The sequence below is a fragment of the Bombina bombina genome, chromosome 1, assembly GCF_027579735.1.
Source record: "Bombina bombina isolate aBomBom1 chromosome 1, aBomBom1.pri, whole genome shotgun sequence".
Classification (NCBI taxonomy): Eukaryota; Metazoa; Chordata; class Amphibia; order Anura; family Bombinatoridae; genus Bombina; species Bombina bombina.
In genome coordinates this window covers 984,451,497-984,469,328 of record NC_069499.1, presented here as the reverse complement: position 1 = coordinate 984,469,328, position 17,832 = coordinate 984,451,497, and the positions used below count along the sequence as shown (strand labels likewise).

The following is a 17,832-nucleotide window of genomic DNA, read 5'->3' as shown; positions in this document are numbered from 1 at the left end:
CTTGCCACAGCTCCGCTGTGGCGCCTACCTGCCCTTAGGGATCGATAATGTGGGGATAAAGCTTCAGTTAGGCCCAAGAAGTTTACCAGGACCCTCCGGTATTGTAGCTTGCTGCTTGTCTTATAGAAACAACTGCGCAACTGAGGCGCGAAAATAGGCCCCGCCCATCTCACTCAATGGTACTAGGGCCTACAGAAAAATCTACCAAGCGTTTTTCCAGCCATGTGGGTTATAAAACCCCCAAAAAAGCCAAGTGTACCCTCAATACAGTTGTCCCATAAGAAATATAAACAGTACTCCCAGAACACACAAACGTTTGCCTTATAAATTATTCAAACTGAGTGTCCCATAAGTTTAGCCCTTTATGCAAGCTAGTAATACCCCTTATAAGACTAGGATTACTGCTTCCCCTTCCCCTCATGGGGATACTGTCAGCCTTTCTGAATTATCACAGTCTTTCCAGAAAAAATGCCTGAACATACCTCATTGCTGTATAGCAAGAAAACATTCCTCACACTGAAGTTTTCCTGTACTCCTCAGCTTCTGTGGGAACAGCAGTGGACCTTAGTTACAAATGCTAAGATCATCATCCTCCAGGCAGAAATCTTCATCTATGTCCTGCCTGAAAGTAAATAGTACACACTGGTACCATTTAAAAATAGCAAACTCTTGCTTGAAGAAAAATAAAAACTAACAGTTTATCACCTCTTTCACTTTACCCTTCCTGCTTAGAGCCGGCAAAGAGAATGACTGGGTGGTGGAGTTAAGGGGGGAGCTATATAGACAGCTTTGCAGTGGGTGCTCTCTTTGCCACTTCCTGTTGGGAAGAATAATATCCCACAAGTAAGGATGAAACCGTGGACTCTGTACATTTTGTAAAAGAAAAGTGTATTAATATAACCGTGTTGGTTATGCAAAACAGGGGAATTGGTAATAAAGGGATTATGTATCTTTTTAAATAGTAATAATTCTGGAGTAGACGGTCTCTTTGACATATCAAGAAACACTCTGATCTACTAATTTACTTTCCATTTTCAGATAGTGAGGGTACCCACAGAATTTCAATGAGTTACAAGCAACTGAAAAAACCGGGTTTAAAGGAACATGTTTCCCAAATGAGGAATCACTTGAAAGTTATGCCGCATATCTGTGAAAAGCTGATTACAAAATATCACCTGAGCATCTTTATGTAAAAAAGGAAGATATTTTACATGAAAATGTCATCAGTAGCCACATCCTATTATTCCAGGACTTACAAGGAAGCATGCTGCCGACGTGCAGACATAGGGGACGATTTATTAGGAGTCGGACGGACATGATCCGCTGTAGTGATCATGTCTGCCCGACATCGCTGAATGCCGACGGAATACGCTGTCGGCATTTATAATTGCGCAAGCAGTTCTGGTGAACTGCTTGTGTAATGCCGCCCCCTGCAGGTTCGCAGCAAATCGTATGTGATTGGGCTGATTGCTGTACGCCGCCTCAGAGGTGGCGTACGAGTTAAGGAGCAGCGGTCTTAAAACAAATGTATCTGGCCCCATAGTCCATTTATTTCCCTCCTTAATTTAGGAAAGTTTACTATGAAACATCATGAGGTTCTAGTAAAATCTCACAAGATCAATTAAAGAAAAACACTAAACCCAAATTTTTTCTTTCGCAATTCAGATAGAGCATGCAATTTTAAGCAACTTTCTAATTTACTCCTATTATCAATTTTTTTTATTCTCTTGGAATCTTTATTTGAAAAGCAAGAATTTAAGTTTAGATGCCGGCCCATTTTTAGTGAACAACCTGAGTTGTTCTTGCTAATTGGTGTATAAATTCACCCACCAATAAACAAGTGCTGTCCCGAATATTGTCTGGCTCCTTAGCTTAGATGCCTTTTTCAAATAAAGATAGCAAGAGAACAAAGAAAATTTGATAATAGGAGTAAATTAGAAAGTTATTTAAAATTGCATGCTCTATCTGAATCACGAAAGAAAAAAATGTGGGTTCAGTGTCCCTTTAATGTTTTGCCAGTCCTGTTTTCCTGGTGGAGTTATCTAAAGCAAATTTTTACCCTAAAAAAATGTTCTCTTGCATTTTCGTATAGGGGAAGTGATGTATACATGTATGAAAGTGCACCATATCTTCCTTTTTTACATAGAGATGTTTAAGTCAACGCTCGATAAATATTTTTAAAATCTATTTATATTTACTATATAACTTAGACTTGTAAGTGGGGAACTACTAACAAATCCCGCGGTCTAAAGCAGGAGGTTCTTTCTGTATCTGGCAGCAACATGTGACAAAAAAACCGGATCGCAAACCAAATGGCCATGCAACATTACGGGGAATGTAGTTCTTTACCGTATGGCCTGGAAAGGATCACTGTTGGTGTTTCAAGGGAACAAAAGGCTGAGGCATTTAGGATACCAGTCAGGGCGAGACCTAGTGTACAGTGAGTGCGGAGATCAGCATACGAAAAAATTCCTGATACTGCAGTCACTTTTTTTTTTTTTTTTTAGGGCACCAGGCACCCCAGTAATCTGACTGAAGGTGTTGGATGTACATCCAGAGTGTCCAGTGCCCAAATAAGCTCCTACCAGAACTCAGATGGAAATGGAGGCAACCCATTGGTATTTTAGGGGCTTTAAAACAGGGCTTAAATTTAAAGGTGCCAGATATGCTGCATCACTTTCAAGCAATTTAGCATGTGGGTAGCTAGAATATGGATAATAACCGAATACTGTTAGAAATAAGGTTGCACTGATACTAGTATCTGTGCCGATACCAAGTATTTGCATGAGTACTTGTACTCATGCAAATGCACCGATACTTAAAAGGGACATAAAACCCACATTTTTTCTTTCATGCTTAGAAAGAGCATGCAATTTTAACCAACTTTCTAATTAACTTCTATTATCTAATTTGCTTAATTCTCTTGATATTATTTGCTGAAAAGCATATCCAGATAGGCTCAGTAGCTGCTGATTGGTGGCTGCACATAGATGCCTCGTGTGATTGGCTTACCCATGTGCATGGCAATTTCATTGATAAAGGATATCTAAAGAATGAAGCAAATTAGATAATAGAAGTAAATTGGAATGTTGTTTAAAATTGTATTCTCTATCTGAATCATGAAAGAAAAAATTTGGGTTTAATGTTCCTTTAAACCGATACCTCCACTTCCTACCCATATGCCATCTTGTGGTGTTTTTCAAACTGCATGTTCCCATTTCATTTTAAGCTGGAGTGAATACTTAACTAAAAATTGTTTACTTCTGTTCTGTCAATACAAATTGCTGTTATTTGTATTATTGTACATTTGAGAGCAGTGCTCCAAAAGCTGCCACTATGCAGCTGGAAGCCTACCTGGTTAGATCACGGTACCTCATTCTGACAAACCCCTGAAGTAGTGGGCAGTTAATAAACTTAGATTTCCAGTTCTGGCTAAAATGGCCCAAAAATATCTTTCTGCCCCATGCAGTAGTGTGAAAAGTGAAAGACTGCTCAGCGTAGCATCAAACGCTTCTGTTCCTTAATAAGAACTTGCCACTAACTCTTGAAAAATTATTTGAATTGCTAGATTGCCTATTATACTGCTAGTTCTCATCTTAAACAATTGTGCTCAAAACATACTGTACTCTACGGAACATCCTTAGCCAGGGCTGGACTGGGAATAAAAAGCAGCCCTGGAAAAATATGAAGACCAGCCCTATTGTATGTTGAGTCAGTAGAATGCAAATGCCCCATTTTTCTCAAAGGGGATTACTGGGACACTCCTTCCCCAATGTTTTATTCCAGAATTAAATTATATTACTTTGTATTAAATACAAATATCAGATTGATGTTATATAGGCATCCTACAACCCAATTGCATCCAGTAATCACCTCTTTAAATTGTAGCTTTCCAGTCCCAACTGCTGCAGCTGATATTTATTGTTATTATTATGTATATTTTCTTGTAATATTTTAATGTATAAACATGTTCTGTGAACTTTGTGACAACAATCAAATAAAACTGTTTAATTATTTCAAAATGTCTTTTGAGTTACAGTTCATAATTATAAAGAAGCTATCTTAAATCATTAAATTGTGCTTGGTAAATTGTCATATGACATAAAAAAAAAGTTTTGGTAATTGGTATCGGTAAATATTTGAAAAAAAGTATCGGTACTTGTACTCGGCCTTAAAAAATGGTATCGGTGCAACCCTAGTTAGAAACCACAATTAAAAGGGGGACTCAAGTTAAAATTAAACTTTCATGATTCAGATAAAGCATGCAATTTTAAACAACTTTCCAATATAATTCTACAAACAAAATGTGCAGTCTTTTTATATTTTCACTTCATGAGCTCCTATTGAGCATGTGTAAGAATTCACAGAATATACATAAATACATGTGTGATTGGCTGATGGCTGTCACAAGATACAAGAGTGGAACATAATTTTGATATTTGTCAGGGAAAAAAAACATAATTTATGCTTACCTGATAAATTTATTTCTCTTGTAGTGTATCCAGTCCACGGATCATCCATTACTTATGGGATATTCTCCTTCCCAACAGGAAGTTGCAAAAGGATCACCCACAGCAGAGCTGCTATATAGCTCCTCCCCTCACTGCCATATCCAGTCATTCGACTGAAACAAGACGAGAAAGGAGAAACCATAGGGTGCAGTGGTGACTGTAGTTTAATTAAAATTTAGACCTGCCTTAAAAGGACAGGGCGGGCCGTGGACTGGATACACTACAAGAGAAATAAATTTATCAGGTAAGCATAAATTATGTTTTCTCTTGTTAAGTGTATCCAGTCCACGGATCATCCATTACTTATGGGATACCAATACCAAAGCTAAAGTACACGGATGATGGGAGGGACAAGGCAGGATTAAGCGGAAGGAACCACTGCCTGAAGAACCTTTCTCCCAAAAACAGCCTCCGAAGAAGCAAAAGTATCAAATTTGTAAAATTTTGAAAAGGTGTGAAGCGAAGACCAAGTCGCAGCCTTGCAAATCTGTTCAACAGAGGCCTCATTTTTAAAGGCCCAGGTGGAAGCCACAGCTCTAGTAGAATGAGCTGTAATCCTTTCAGGGGGCTGCTGTCCAGCAGTCTCATAGGCTAAGCGAATTATGCTCCGAAGCCAAAAGGAAAGAGAGGTTGCCGAAGCTTTTTGACCTCTCCTCTGTCCAGAGTAAACGACAAACAGGGAAGATGTTTGGCAAAAATCTTTATTAGCTTGTAAGTAAAACTTCAAGGCACGGACTACGTCCAGATTATGTAAGAGACGTTCCTTCTTTGAAAAAGGATTAGGACACAATGATGGAACAACAATCTCTTGATTGATATTCTTGTTAGAAACCACCTTAGGTAAAAACCCAGGTTTGGTACGCAGAACTACCTTATCTGCATGAAAAATCAGATAAGGAGAATCACATTGTAAGGCAGATAGCCCAGAGACTCTTCGAGCCGAGGAAATAGCCATCAAAAACAGAACTTTCCAAGATAAAAGTTTAATATCAATGGAATGAAGGGGTTCAAACGGAACTCCTTGAAGAACTTTAAGAACCAAGTTTAAGCTCCACGGGGGAGCAACAGTTTTAAACACAGGCTTGATTCTAACCAAAGCCTGACAAAATGCCTGGACGTCTGGAACATCTGCCAGACGCTTGTGCAAAAGAATAGACAGAGCAGAAATCTGTCCTTTTAAAGAACTAGCTGATAATCCTTTGTCCAAACCCTCTTGGAGAAAGGACAATATCCTAGGAATCCTAACCTTACTCCATGAGTAATTCTTGGATTCACACCAATAAAGATATTTACGCCATATCTTATGGTAGATTTTCCTGGTGACAGGCTTTCGTGCCTGTATTAAGGTATCAATGACTGACTCGGAGAAGCCACGCCTTGATAGAATCAAGCGTTCAATCTCCATGCAGTCAGTCTCAGAGAAATTAGATTTGGATGATTGAAAGGACCTTGTATTAGAAGGTCCTGCCTCAGAGGCAGAGTCCATGGTGGAAAGGATGACATGTCCACTAGGTCTGCATACCAGGTCCTGCGTGGCCACGCAGGCGCTATCAGAATCACTGATGCTCTCTCTTGCTTGATTTTGGCAATCAGTCGAGGGAGCAGAGGAAACGGTGGAAATACATAAGCCAGGTTGAAGAACCAAGGAGCTGCTAGAGCATCTATCAGCGTCGCTCCCGGGTCCCTGGAAATGGATCCGTAACAAGGAAGCTTGGCGTTCTGGCGAGACGCCATGAGATCCAGTTCTGGTTTGCCCCAACGATGGATCAGTTGAGCAAACACCTCCGGATGGAGCTCCCACTCCCCCAGATGAAAAGTCTGACGACTTAGAAAATCCGCCTCCCAGTTCTCTACGCCTGGGATGTGGATCGCTGACAGGTGGCAAGAGTGAGACTCTGCCCAGCGAATTATCTTTGAGACTTCTAACATCACTAGGGAACTCCTGGTTCCCCCTTGATGGTTGATGTAAGCCACAGTCGTGATGTTGTCCGACTGAAATCTGATGAACCTCAGGGTTGCTAACTGAGGCCAAGCTAGAAGAGCATTGAATATTGCTCTTAACTCCAGAATATTTATTGGGAGGAGTTTCTCCTCCTGAGTCCACGATCCCTGAGCCTTCAGGGAGTTCCAGACTCCGCCCCAACCTAGAAGGCTGGCATCTGTTGTTACAATCGTCCAATCTGGCCTGCGAAAGGTCATACCCTTGGACAGATGGACCCGAGATAGCCACCAGAGAAGAGAATCTCTGGTCTCTTGATCCAGATTTAGTAGAGGGGACAAATCTGAGTAATCCCCATTCCACTGACTTAGCATGCATAATTGCAGCGGTCTGAGATGCAGGCGCGCAAATGGCACTATGTCCATTGCCGCTACCATTAAGCCGATTACTTCCATGCACTGAGCCACTGACGGACGTGGAATGGAATGAAGTTTTGATAACCTGGACTCTGTCAGGTAAATTTTCATCTCTACAGAATCTATAAGAGTCCCTAGGAAGGTGACTCTTGTGAGTGGGGATAGAGAACTCTTTTCCACATTCACTTTCCACCCATGCGACCTCAGAAATGCCAGAACTATCTCTTTATGAGACTTGGCAATTTGAAAGCTTGGCGCCTGTATCAGGATGTCATCTAGATACGGAGCCACCGCTATGCCTCGCGGTCTTAGAACCGCCAGAAGTGAGCCCAGAACCTTTGTAAAAATTCTCGGGGCTGTGGCCAACCCGAAGGGAAGAGCTACAAATTGGTAATGCCTGTCTAGAAAGGCAAACCTTAGGAACCGATGATGATCTTTGTGAATCGGTATGTGAAGGTAGGCATCCTTTAAGTCCACTGTGGTCATGTACTGACCCTCTTGGATCATGGGTAGGATGGTCCGAATAGTTTACATTTTGAATGATGGAACTCTGAAGAATTTGTTTAAGATCTTTAGATCCAAGATTGGTCTGAAGGTTCCCTCTTTCTTGGGAACCACAAACAGATTTGAATAAAACCCCTGTCCCTGTTCCGTCCGCGGAACTGGATGGATCACTCCCATTACTAGGAGGTCTTGCACACAGCTTAGGAATGCCTCTTTCTTTATCTGGTTTGCTGATAACCTTGAAAGATGAAATCTCCCTTGTGGAGGAGAAGCTTTGAAGTCCAGAAGATATCCCTGAGATATGATCTCCAACGCCCAGGGATCCTGAACATCTCTTGCCCACGCCTGGGCGAAGAGAGAAAGTCTGCCCCCCACTAGATCCGTTTCCGGATAGGGGGCCGTTCCTTCATGCTGTCTTGGGGGCAGCAGCAGGTTTTCTGGCCTGCTTGCCCTTGTTCCAGGACTGGTTAGGTTTCCAGGCCTGTCTGGAATGAGCAACAGTTCCCTCTTGTTTTGAAGCGGAGGAAGTTGATGCTGCTCCTGCCTTGAAATTTCAAAAGGCACGAAAATTAGACTGTTTGGCCTTTGATTTGGCCCTGTCCTGAGGAAGGGTATGACCCTTGCCTCCAGTAATGTCAGCAATAATTTCCTTCAAGCCAGGCCCGAATAAGGTCTGCCCCTTGAAAGGAATGTTGAGCAACTTAGACTTTGAAGTCACGTCAGTTGACCAGGATTTAAGCCATAGCGCCCTACGTGACTGGATGGCGAATCCGGAATTCTTAGCCGTTAGTTTAGTCAAATGAACAATGGCATCAGAAACAAATGAGTTAGCTAGCTTAAGCGTTCTAAGCTTGTCAATAATTTCCTCCAATGGAGCTGTATGGATGGCCTCTTCCAGGGCCTCAAACCAGAATGCAGCTGCAGCAGTGACAGGCGCAATGCATGCAAGGGGCTGCAAAATAAAACCTTGTTGAATAAACATTTTCTTAAGGTAACCCTCCAATTTTTTATCCATTGGATCTGAAAAAGCACAACTGTCCTCAACCGGGATAGTGGTACGCTTTGCTAAAGTAGAAACTGCTCCCTCCACCTTAGGGACCGTCTGCCATAAGTCCCGTGTAGTGGCGTCTATTGGAAACATTTTTCTAAATATAGGAGGTGGGGAAAAGGGCACACCGGGTCTATCCCACTCCTTGCTAATAATTTCTGTAAGCCTTTTAGGTATAGGAAAAACGTCAGTACACACCGGCACCGCATAGTATCTATCCAGCCTACACAATTTCTCTGGAATTTCAACTGTATTACAGTCATTCAGAGCAGCTAATACCTCCCAAAGCAATACACGGAGGTTCTCAAGCTTAAATTTAAAATTAGAAATCTCTGAATCAGGTTTCCCCGAGTCAGAGAGGTCACCCACAGAATGAAGCTCTCCGTCCTCATGTTCTGCATACTGTGACGCAGTATCAGACATGGCTCTTACAGCATTTGTGCGCTCTGTATCTCTCCTAACCCCAGAGCTATCGCGCTTGCCTCTTAATTCAGGCAATCTAGATAATACCTCTGACAGGGTATTATTCATGATTGCAGCCATGTCCTGCAAGGTAATCGCTATGGGCGTCCCTGATGTAATTGCCGCCATATTAGCGTGCGTCCCCTGAGCGGGAGGCGAAGGGTCTGACACGTGGGGAGAGTTAGTCGGCATAACTTCCCCCTCGACAGAACCCTCTGGTGATAATTCTTTTATAGATAAAGACTGATCTTTACTGTTTAAGGTGAAATCAATACATTTAGTACACATTCTCCTATGGGGCTCCACCATGGCTTTCAAACACAATGAACAAGTAGGACATGTTTAAACAGACTAGCAATGAGACTAGCAAGCTTGGAAAACACTTAAAACAAGTTTACAAGCAATATAAAAAACTTTACTGCGCCTTTAAGAAATACAAATTTTGTCCAAATTTGAAATAACAGTGAAAAAAGGCAGTTACACTAACAAAATGTTTACAGTGTATGTAACAAGTTAGCAGAGCTTTGCACCCACTTGCAAATGGATGATTAACCCCTTAATACCAAAAACGGAATAACAAATGACAAAAACGTTTTTTTAAACAGTCACAACAACTGCCACAGCTCTACTGTGGCTTTTTACCTCCCTCAATACGACTTTTGAAGCCTTTTGAGCCCTTCAGAGAAGTCCTGGAACATGCAGGAAGAAGCTGGATGTCTGTGTCTGTAATTTTTCTGCGCAAAAAAGTGCTAAAATAGGCCCCTCCCAATCATATTACAACAGTGGAAAGCCTCAAGGAACTGTTTCTAGGCAAAATTCAAGCCAGCCATGTGGAAAAAACTAGGCCCCAATAAGTTTTATCACCAAACATATATAAAAAACAATTAAACATGCCAGCAAACGTTTTAAAATACACTTTTATAAGAGTATGTATCTCTATTAATAAGCCTGATACCAGTCGCTATCACTGCATTTAAGGCTTTACTTACATTACTTCGGTATCAGCAGCATTTTCTAGCAAATTCCATCCCTAGAAAAATATTTTAACTGCACATACCTTATTGCAGGAAAACCTGCACGCTATTCCCCCTCTGAAGTTACCTCACTCCTCAGAATATGTGAGAACAGCAAAGGATCTTAGTTACTTCTGCTAAGATCATAGAAAACGCAGGCAGATTCTTCTTCCAAGTACTGCCTGAGATAAACAGTACTCTCCGGTACCATTTAAAAATAACAAACTTTTGATTGAAGAAATAAACTAAGTATAAAACACCACAGTCCTCTTACGACCTCCATCTTAGTTGAGAGTTGCAAGAGAATGACTGGATATGGCAGTGAGGGGAGGAGCTATATAGCAGCTCTGCTGTGGGTGATCCTCTTGCAACTTCCTGTTGGGCAGGAGAATATCCCATAAGTAATGGATGATCAGTGGACTGGATACACTTAACAAGAGAAAATAATCTTCTACTCATTTGAAGTTTAGACTAAGTGCTATTACATTGTCTTGTTATCTTTAAAGTGACAGATTGCATGGTAGGTCAGGGGAGAGCAAAAATATAAAGTTGTGAATGTAGCAAGAGAAAAAATTGTAAAGGATGGATACTAATGAACTTCTACCTCTCAAAGTAAGCATAAAATTAATATCACAATAATAATTTGTTCATTCCCTTTGCAATTGCAGCTAAATAAACATTTTAAATAGAAATTATCAACAAGTTACTTGCTAATTAGGAGACCACTAAAAAAAAAATCCCCCCCAAAAAAAAAAAATCAGCTAAAGATAGATGGTAATAAAAGTTAAAGTGAATGTAAATTTTGATGAAAAAGTGCCCGTTTTTTAAAAATTCGATTAAAAACAGGGCAGGGATGTGGAATTCCTATAGTCCGACGCCCAGGACATGCAGTTTTGTGTGCCGGACATGTGGTTTGTTATTACATTTAGTCCTGCTGCGGGCAAGCAGACAGCAGCAGGGCTAAAGCTTTTTTTTTTTCTTTTTGATCTGCTTTAGTACGGTCTGCCTCTGAGCGCTCCTGTTAGTTTATCTGTGAGCTGGAGGTGAGTGCCTGATTGTTAGTTCATCTGAGCTGGAGGGGGTACGTTTAGAAATACGTAATTATTTGTATGATCTTTCTTACTTACATTTTTTTTTACACAGCTGAACTTTGTGTGCCGTTTCACTTTGAGGTTTTCCAGCGTTTTCGGTTATCAAAGTGAATCAGCACACAAAGTACAGCTGTGTAAAAAAAATGAAAGTAAGAAAGATCATACACATATTTATGTATTTCAATAATAAAATCAGCATTCTTAACTTGCTGATGATTCTAACTCAGAAATAGTATGTTGCATTCCACTATGTGCTCTATGAAATAAATGTATAACAACATGTCGCTTACTTCTCACCTCGTGCCCTCACAGTACATATCTGATCCGATCGTAGTGGCTGAACTGCTTGCCTTTTAACACCCATGGCTAACAAAGGTCGCTGCAATGTATTTCTGTGCAATACACTACAGCTATTTTGGAAGCCATGGGGTTAACATTTGCTTTGTTTAGAAGCTGTGGAGGAGGGCTGCTCAGCGCGCGCGGTACTGCTGAGCCTTTTCAGTGCAGGAGGGAGTGTCAGAGTGGTTACTTCCTACAAGCCTGCCAGGAACGGCAAGGCTCTTATCAAATAGGTTTATGTTGAGCTTAGATGATATTGTTACCATGTGTAGGGTTTTTGCTGTTTATATCAGTGATTTTAAAAAGGCTACAAATGTTTTAAATGAGCATTTTGAAAATGTGATCTAACTTGTGTGGTTAGTGACCAGTGTGTTTAACACATGCCTTTTTGTATTACTTATACATCTGTCACATTGAAAGCAGTGGTTTTCAGTCCAGTCTTGGAACATTTTTAAAATTTAGTGAAATAATTATTTATATATGTTTATCATACCCCAATAACTGAACTTAACAAAAAAAGATACCAGTAGTAATAGTATACAAATTATTAGGAACATTGCACAGCCCTAATTTACTTTATTACTTTAAATTACCTAAGCATATGACACCTTTAGTGAGAATTAATGGTGTATATTAATAAAAGAAGCCATAAACTAGAGGTTATTATTGTCTAAGATGATAGAAAGCCTTTTCCCTTTATTTGTAAACAAAACAAAACATTCCTGCAGACATTTGCCATACTTTTAATGACAACTAATGCAGCAAATGATGCAGGCAAATAGCAACATGGCATTGTTTTTGTAATAAAATTATAAAGTTTGCCATGTCCCTGCATAGGTTACACACATCTAAAAAAAATATATATATATTTTTTTTTATTTAACCTCGCCTCCTAGCCTTTCACGGTTTGCAAAGCTTACTCCTGAATTTAAGAAGTTAAAGGAACAGTCTACTCTAGAAGTTTATTGTTTAAAAAGATAGATAATCCCTTTATTACCCATTCCCCAGATTTACATAACCAACACAGTTATATCATCTAGTCTAGTGTAACCAAGCATTTCAATGCATATAAATAGCCTCGTGAGGTTGTCTCCGTTAAGTTTAGTTGTTGTTTTTTTATATAAAGTTAGCTACAATTCTCATTTGGAAATCTGTTTAATCTCACTACCTACTTGCATTTGTTGATTAAGAATTGTTAGGTCTGTCTCCTTATCAATGAAAACCTTATTTAAATACAGTTTTGATTTAAATTATTTTGCGAATCAGGACAAGTAGATTGGGCTCCCGCTTTAGTCCCTTGGACAAGTAGTTTTTTTTAAAATTTCCACACCCCTGCAGGGGCACTTTTATTTATCAAAATGTACATTATACTCGGGTTGTGAAAATACTTACCTTTTAATCTTGACAGCTGCTTCCGCGCCAGTCACAAAGCCTCTTCCTGGGTCTAAAATGAGGAATCCAGCTTCCTCCAATCGCGGCATTGAAGCAGACACTGATTCCCCGTCATTTCTGACGTAGGAAGAGGCTTGTGACGACCGGGGGAAGCTGGAGCGGCTGTCAGAATTAAAAGATAAGTATTTTCACAACAAATGTGAAATGTAAATTTTGATGAATTAAAAGTGCACTTTATCATCAAAATTTACATTCACTTTAAATATCATATTACTTACAGGAATACAGGAATATTCATTGACAGAATAACTGTTTTTGTGAAAAAGAGTGTCACTTTTCAGGAAAGATAACCAGTGGTTAGGATAGAATGGTTTGCTGTGTGACTAATTTAACCCCTTAACGACCAAGGACGTTCAGGGTACATCCTACAAAAAACTATTGTTAATGACCAAGGACGTACCCTGCACGTCCTCAGGGTTTTCAAGCAATGGAAGCGATCAGGGTAGCAGTGATGCCTCGATATTGAGGCATCCTGCAATACCCTTTTTTAAGCATCCAATGCAGAGAGCGCGACTCTGTGGCCCTCTCTGCATCTGCCAGCGATGGTGCTGATCGTTGGTGGTGTGGGAGGGATACGAGAGAGGCGGGTGGGCGGCCCATCGCTGGTGAAGTTCCGGATCCTGTTCCTGCAGTGCACGCAAGGGGGCGGGCAATAAGTGCACTGCTAATGCTATGTATGGGAAATAGGGAGAGGGAAATAAATGTTGGGAAAGGGATCTGGGATGGGGGGCAGCAACACTGCAGAAAAATGTTATATATATATATATATATATATATATATAAAAATTTAGGAAACTGGGTACTGGCAGAAAACTGCTAGATGGCGGCAAATAGGTAGAGGGGGGAGGGTTAGAGAACTGTTTGGGGGGAGGGGGGTACCAATATATATATATATATATATATATTTTAGAAGCCTTTTATTTTAGTACTTAAGATGGCGGTGACAATTGTGAGGTGGGGAGGGAAGAGAGCTCTTTGAGAGGGGTCATGGAGGGATCAGGGGGTGGGATGTGTCAGCTGGGAGGCTGATCTCTACACTAAAGCTAAAATTATCCCTAAAAGCTACCTAATTAACCCCTTCACTGCTGGGCATAATACAAATGTATATATATATATATATATATATATATATATATATATATATATATATATATATATATATATATATATATATATATATATATATATATATATACACACATACACACACACAAACACACACATACATACACACATATACATACACACACGCAGCCACCAATCAGCAGCTAAAACCTAGGTTCTTTGTAATTTCTGAACTTACCAAGATAAACCTTTCAGCAAAGGATAACAAGAGAAGGAAGCAAATTAAATAATAGAGCAAATAGAGCATACAATTTTAAACAACTTTCCAATTTACTTCTATCTGAATCATGAATGTATAATTATGACTTTATTGTCCCTTTAAGTAGAATACCTTGCAAAAAAGCAATGCTACACATGCATACAAAAAAAGCAACAACTAAACAGGTTAAAGCATGTTTTGCATTAATAAATTTAACAGCTGTTCAAATTTAAAGTAAAAACACTAACAGGATGTTAATGTTTGTGTGCTATCTAGGTATCTAGTTAATAGGGATAGTTTACTGTTTGCTCTGCACAGGAACATTCATTTTTGAAAGCAACAAGCAGTTTGCAATACTGTCAAAATGTTGAGCCCCATATTACATCAGGACCCCAGTTACTGATGATGAAACGGAATAAAAATAAGAAAATCACAGAAGTGCTATTCTAGTTTTGCCCCAAGGATGGCAGGTAAACTAGATGTTTTGGCTAAGTAATTAGCACATGCCGAGCATCTAACAAGGTTCAGGTATACTTTCTACTCACCTGAGATGAACTCCGAGCCCCCGGTGCTTTCCAGAGCACTCCAGACACACCCAGATACCATAGGTCACACTGACCCATTGTGGGTTAAATGCTCCACACTCAAAGCAGGTCTGAAAGATACAAAATCAAATCAGGAGTGCAATAAGACATTTTATCAGATCCCATATTTATAATCAACTTTACCTTTAGTACACGCACCACAAAAATGCATATTAACTTTATTACTTTTCCAGTATACATGGGAGTTTTACACAATTAAATTACACAAACCCTATCCAAACTCCTGTTATGCAAACAAATCCACCCCCCAGATAAACTGACAATTGCGACCCACCACAACATTATATATAAACAATCACATCAAATATTCACATTCTAATACAGACATACATGTCAACCCTTCAAATATATACAGCTTATATGCAGGCTCCCTACCCACAAGCATGTATTCACATAAGCTCCAACCCACTGCCCACTTACAGCTAAAATTACTGTGTGTAATACTCCAAAATTAGATACAATTATCTTGCCAGTGAGGGCGACTAACTCTTTTCTTGTATATGCAATATGTTTTGTTTGTAGACGCAATTGTTCAGGGGGTATAAATTGCCTACTTAAGATGCAGTATACTTTTCCTAATAGTATGTAGTATACCAGCCTTATCCTGACTTAAAAGACTTTCCATCCATAATATACCAAGCAGTTCTCCACCAAAAACATGAAAAAACATGTTTAGCCTTGCAGAGGAGCTTTGCTATGTAAAAGTTCACAATAGACACGAGGTACACAGGAAGAGCCCTGCATATGCTTTAAACTTAAAAAGGGACATTAAACACTAAATGTATCATTCTATCTAGCATTTATTTAAAAAAAAGATTAGTCTGAGAATAACACGTAGATGCATTTTTTAAAGTTTCATTAGCTGTTTATTAACAAAATAATTGTAAAATGTTAGTGTCTATAAAACAATGGGAGCTGCCGTAGTGTAACTTAACTTACCTTCTCTGCTGTGGCCAATTAGAGACAGTTATAAATAGATCACTAGAGTGTGCAGTCTATGGTTGTGTGTAATATAACTGTGTTCTGCACTTCCATTTCTAGCAGGAACTGAAGAGCTCACAGTTTCAGAATGGAATTACAGGAAAAGGGGACAAAATGAATAATGAAAGTATATTGCAGTTTTTATATATATATATATATATATATATATATATATATATATATATATATATATATATATATATATATATATATATATATATATACACACAATTTATTTTATAATAGTACCATCTCAGAGTGTTTAAAGAGACAGTTTACACTAAAATTGTTAATGTTTATAAAGATAGATAATGCCTTTACTAGCCATTCCCCAGCTTTACACAACCAACATTGGAACAGGCAGAAATTTAGAGGTTTAAATGTTATAAAGCAAAGTCTAGCAAAGGCTCTATAGACAGCCTCTTAATCACATGCTTTTGTTTTTGCTTTTCACAACAGGAGACTGCTAATGTCGGCCATATAGATAACAATGTGTTCACGCCCAAGAAGTTATTTAAGATTTAGCACAACACAGTACTAAATGCAAGTCAATAGATAATAGTCATGTGATCAGGGGTCTGTCAGAAGATGCTTAGTTAAAAAGGTAAATTACAGAGGTAAAAAAGTACATTAATATAACTATGTGTTATGCAAAACTGGGGAAAGGGTAATAAAAGGGATTATCTATCTTTTAAAACAATAAAAATTCTATTGTAGACTGTCCCTTTAATGTCCCATCAAAATATGATGTTTTCAGTGCACTGTACCTTAAAATAGCTGTTATTTCTGTATGCATAGGTTTTCCTTTCAGAGTAATTGGTGTTTTGAGTATTTTGATAAAAAATTCCACCTTTTAAATTTGCAAGAAAAAAAAACAGTGAGATCTGAAGGGTGGGAATGTTTACATAATTACGCTGGGATTTGAGAAACTATTTCATACAGCCCATGGAATGTACAAGTACAAAATACAAAGCATAGTTTTTTTTCCCCCCAAATACAAATTTCAATGCATATTTTTTTTGCACATCTAGTATACTTAAACAGGGGTGTGGAATAAAAAAAAAATCTACTCTGCCCAAGGAACTAAAGTGGTAGCCCAATCTACTAGTCCTGACACGTATATTTTTCACCAGAGAATTTAACTTCCCAGGGGTTATTTGTTAAATGTATCTCCCCATTGCTATATATTTTAGTGCCATAGATTTGGGGAAAATTAGAGAAACACCCATATATCACACTGGTAAATATTTTATTGTGCTTGTAGAACTTCCAATAAGATAAGTTTTGCTTACCTGATAAATTCCTTTCTTTCTTGGTGATGAGAGTCCACAAAATTCCTTACTATCGGAAATTCATCAAGTGGCCACCAGAAGGAGGCAAAGACACCCTAAAGCAAGAGCTTTAATATCCCTCCTACTTCCGGTTTCCTCCCAGTATTTCATACAGCCAAGAATAGGAGGAAAGAGTAAGAAGGAAGGATAGTAGGGTAAAGAAGTGCAAAATAGAACTGCTGCCATTAGAAAAATTGGGCGGATTCGTGGACTCTCACCACCAAGAAAGAAATTTATCAGGTAAGCATAAATTATGTTTTCTTTCTTATGGTGGTGAGAGTAAACGAAATTCCTTACTGTTGGGAACTAATACCCAAGCTGTGGTATCCACTAAAAGAAAAGAATTTTTTTTTAAAAAAATGGGTGGGACAAAAGAAAGGTAAGCATCTATTTACCATGAACTACGTCTAAAATGACCTCAGCCGAGACAAAAACATCAAATAGCTGACTATGAAGTGGCTCTGCAAATATGTTCTCCTGATACCTCCTTCTTGAAACCCAAGAAATAGATACATAATGAGAAAAATCTGCTATATTACATAAAGCTCTCGCCTGCAAGTAAGTTCTATGAGATAGACTCTACAACCATAAGATTAAAGGAACAGAAGTTGCCTTCTGACCTTTGAGTTTATCCAAAAAGAAAACAAACACATTGGAATACTGTCGAAAGTCGACATTAGTCTGAGGACAAATTTGCAACGCTCTGACTACATCCAGATTTAATAAAAATAGTGGTAGGGAATAGGAAGGAGGAGAGATATTAAAGCTCTTGCTTTTGGGTGTCTTTGCCTGCTCCTGGTGGCCAGGTGATGAATC

At 39.1% G+C, this 17,832-nt stretch overlaps 1 protein-coding gene across 2 annotated transcripts in view; it reads right to left on the bottom strand.

The window, feature by feature from the left end:
• ARFGAP1 (ADP ribosylation factor GTPase activating protein 1) overlaps positions 1-17,832 on the bottom strand; it is a 173,424-nt gene that overhangs the window by 115,505 nt on the left and 40,087 nt on the right. For both annotated transcript variants that reach the window (XM_053708883.1, XM_053708893.1), the window contains exon 3: positions 14,645-14,754. In XM_053708883.1, coding sequence (XP_053564858.1) covers positions 14,645-14,754 — 110 coding nt within the window. The remainder of the gene's footprint in view (positions 1-14,644; positions 14,755-17,832) is intronic.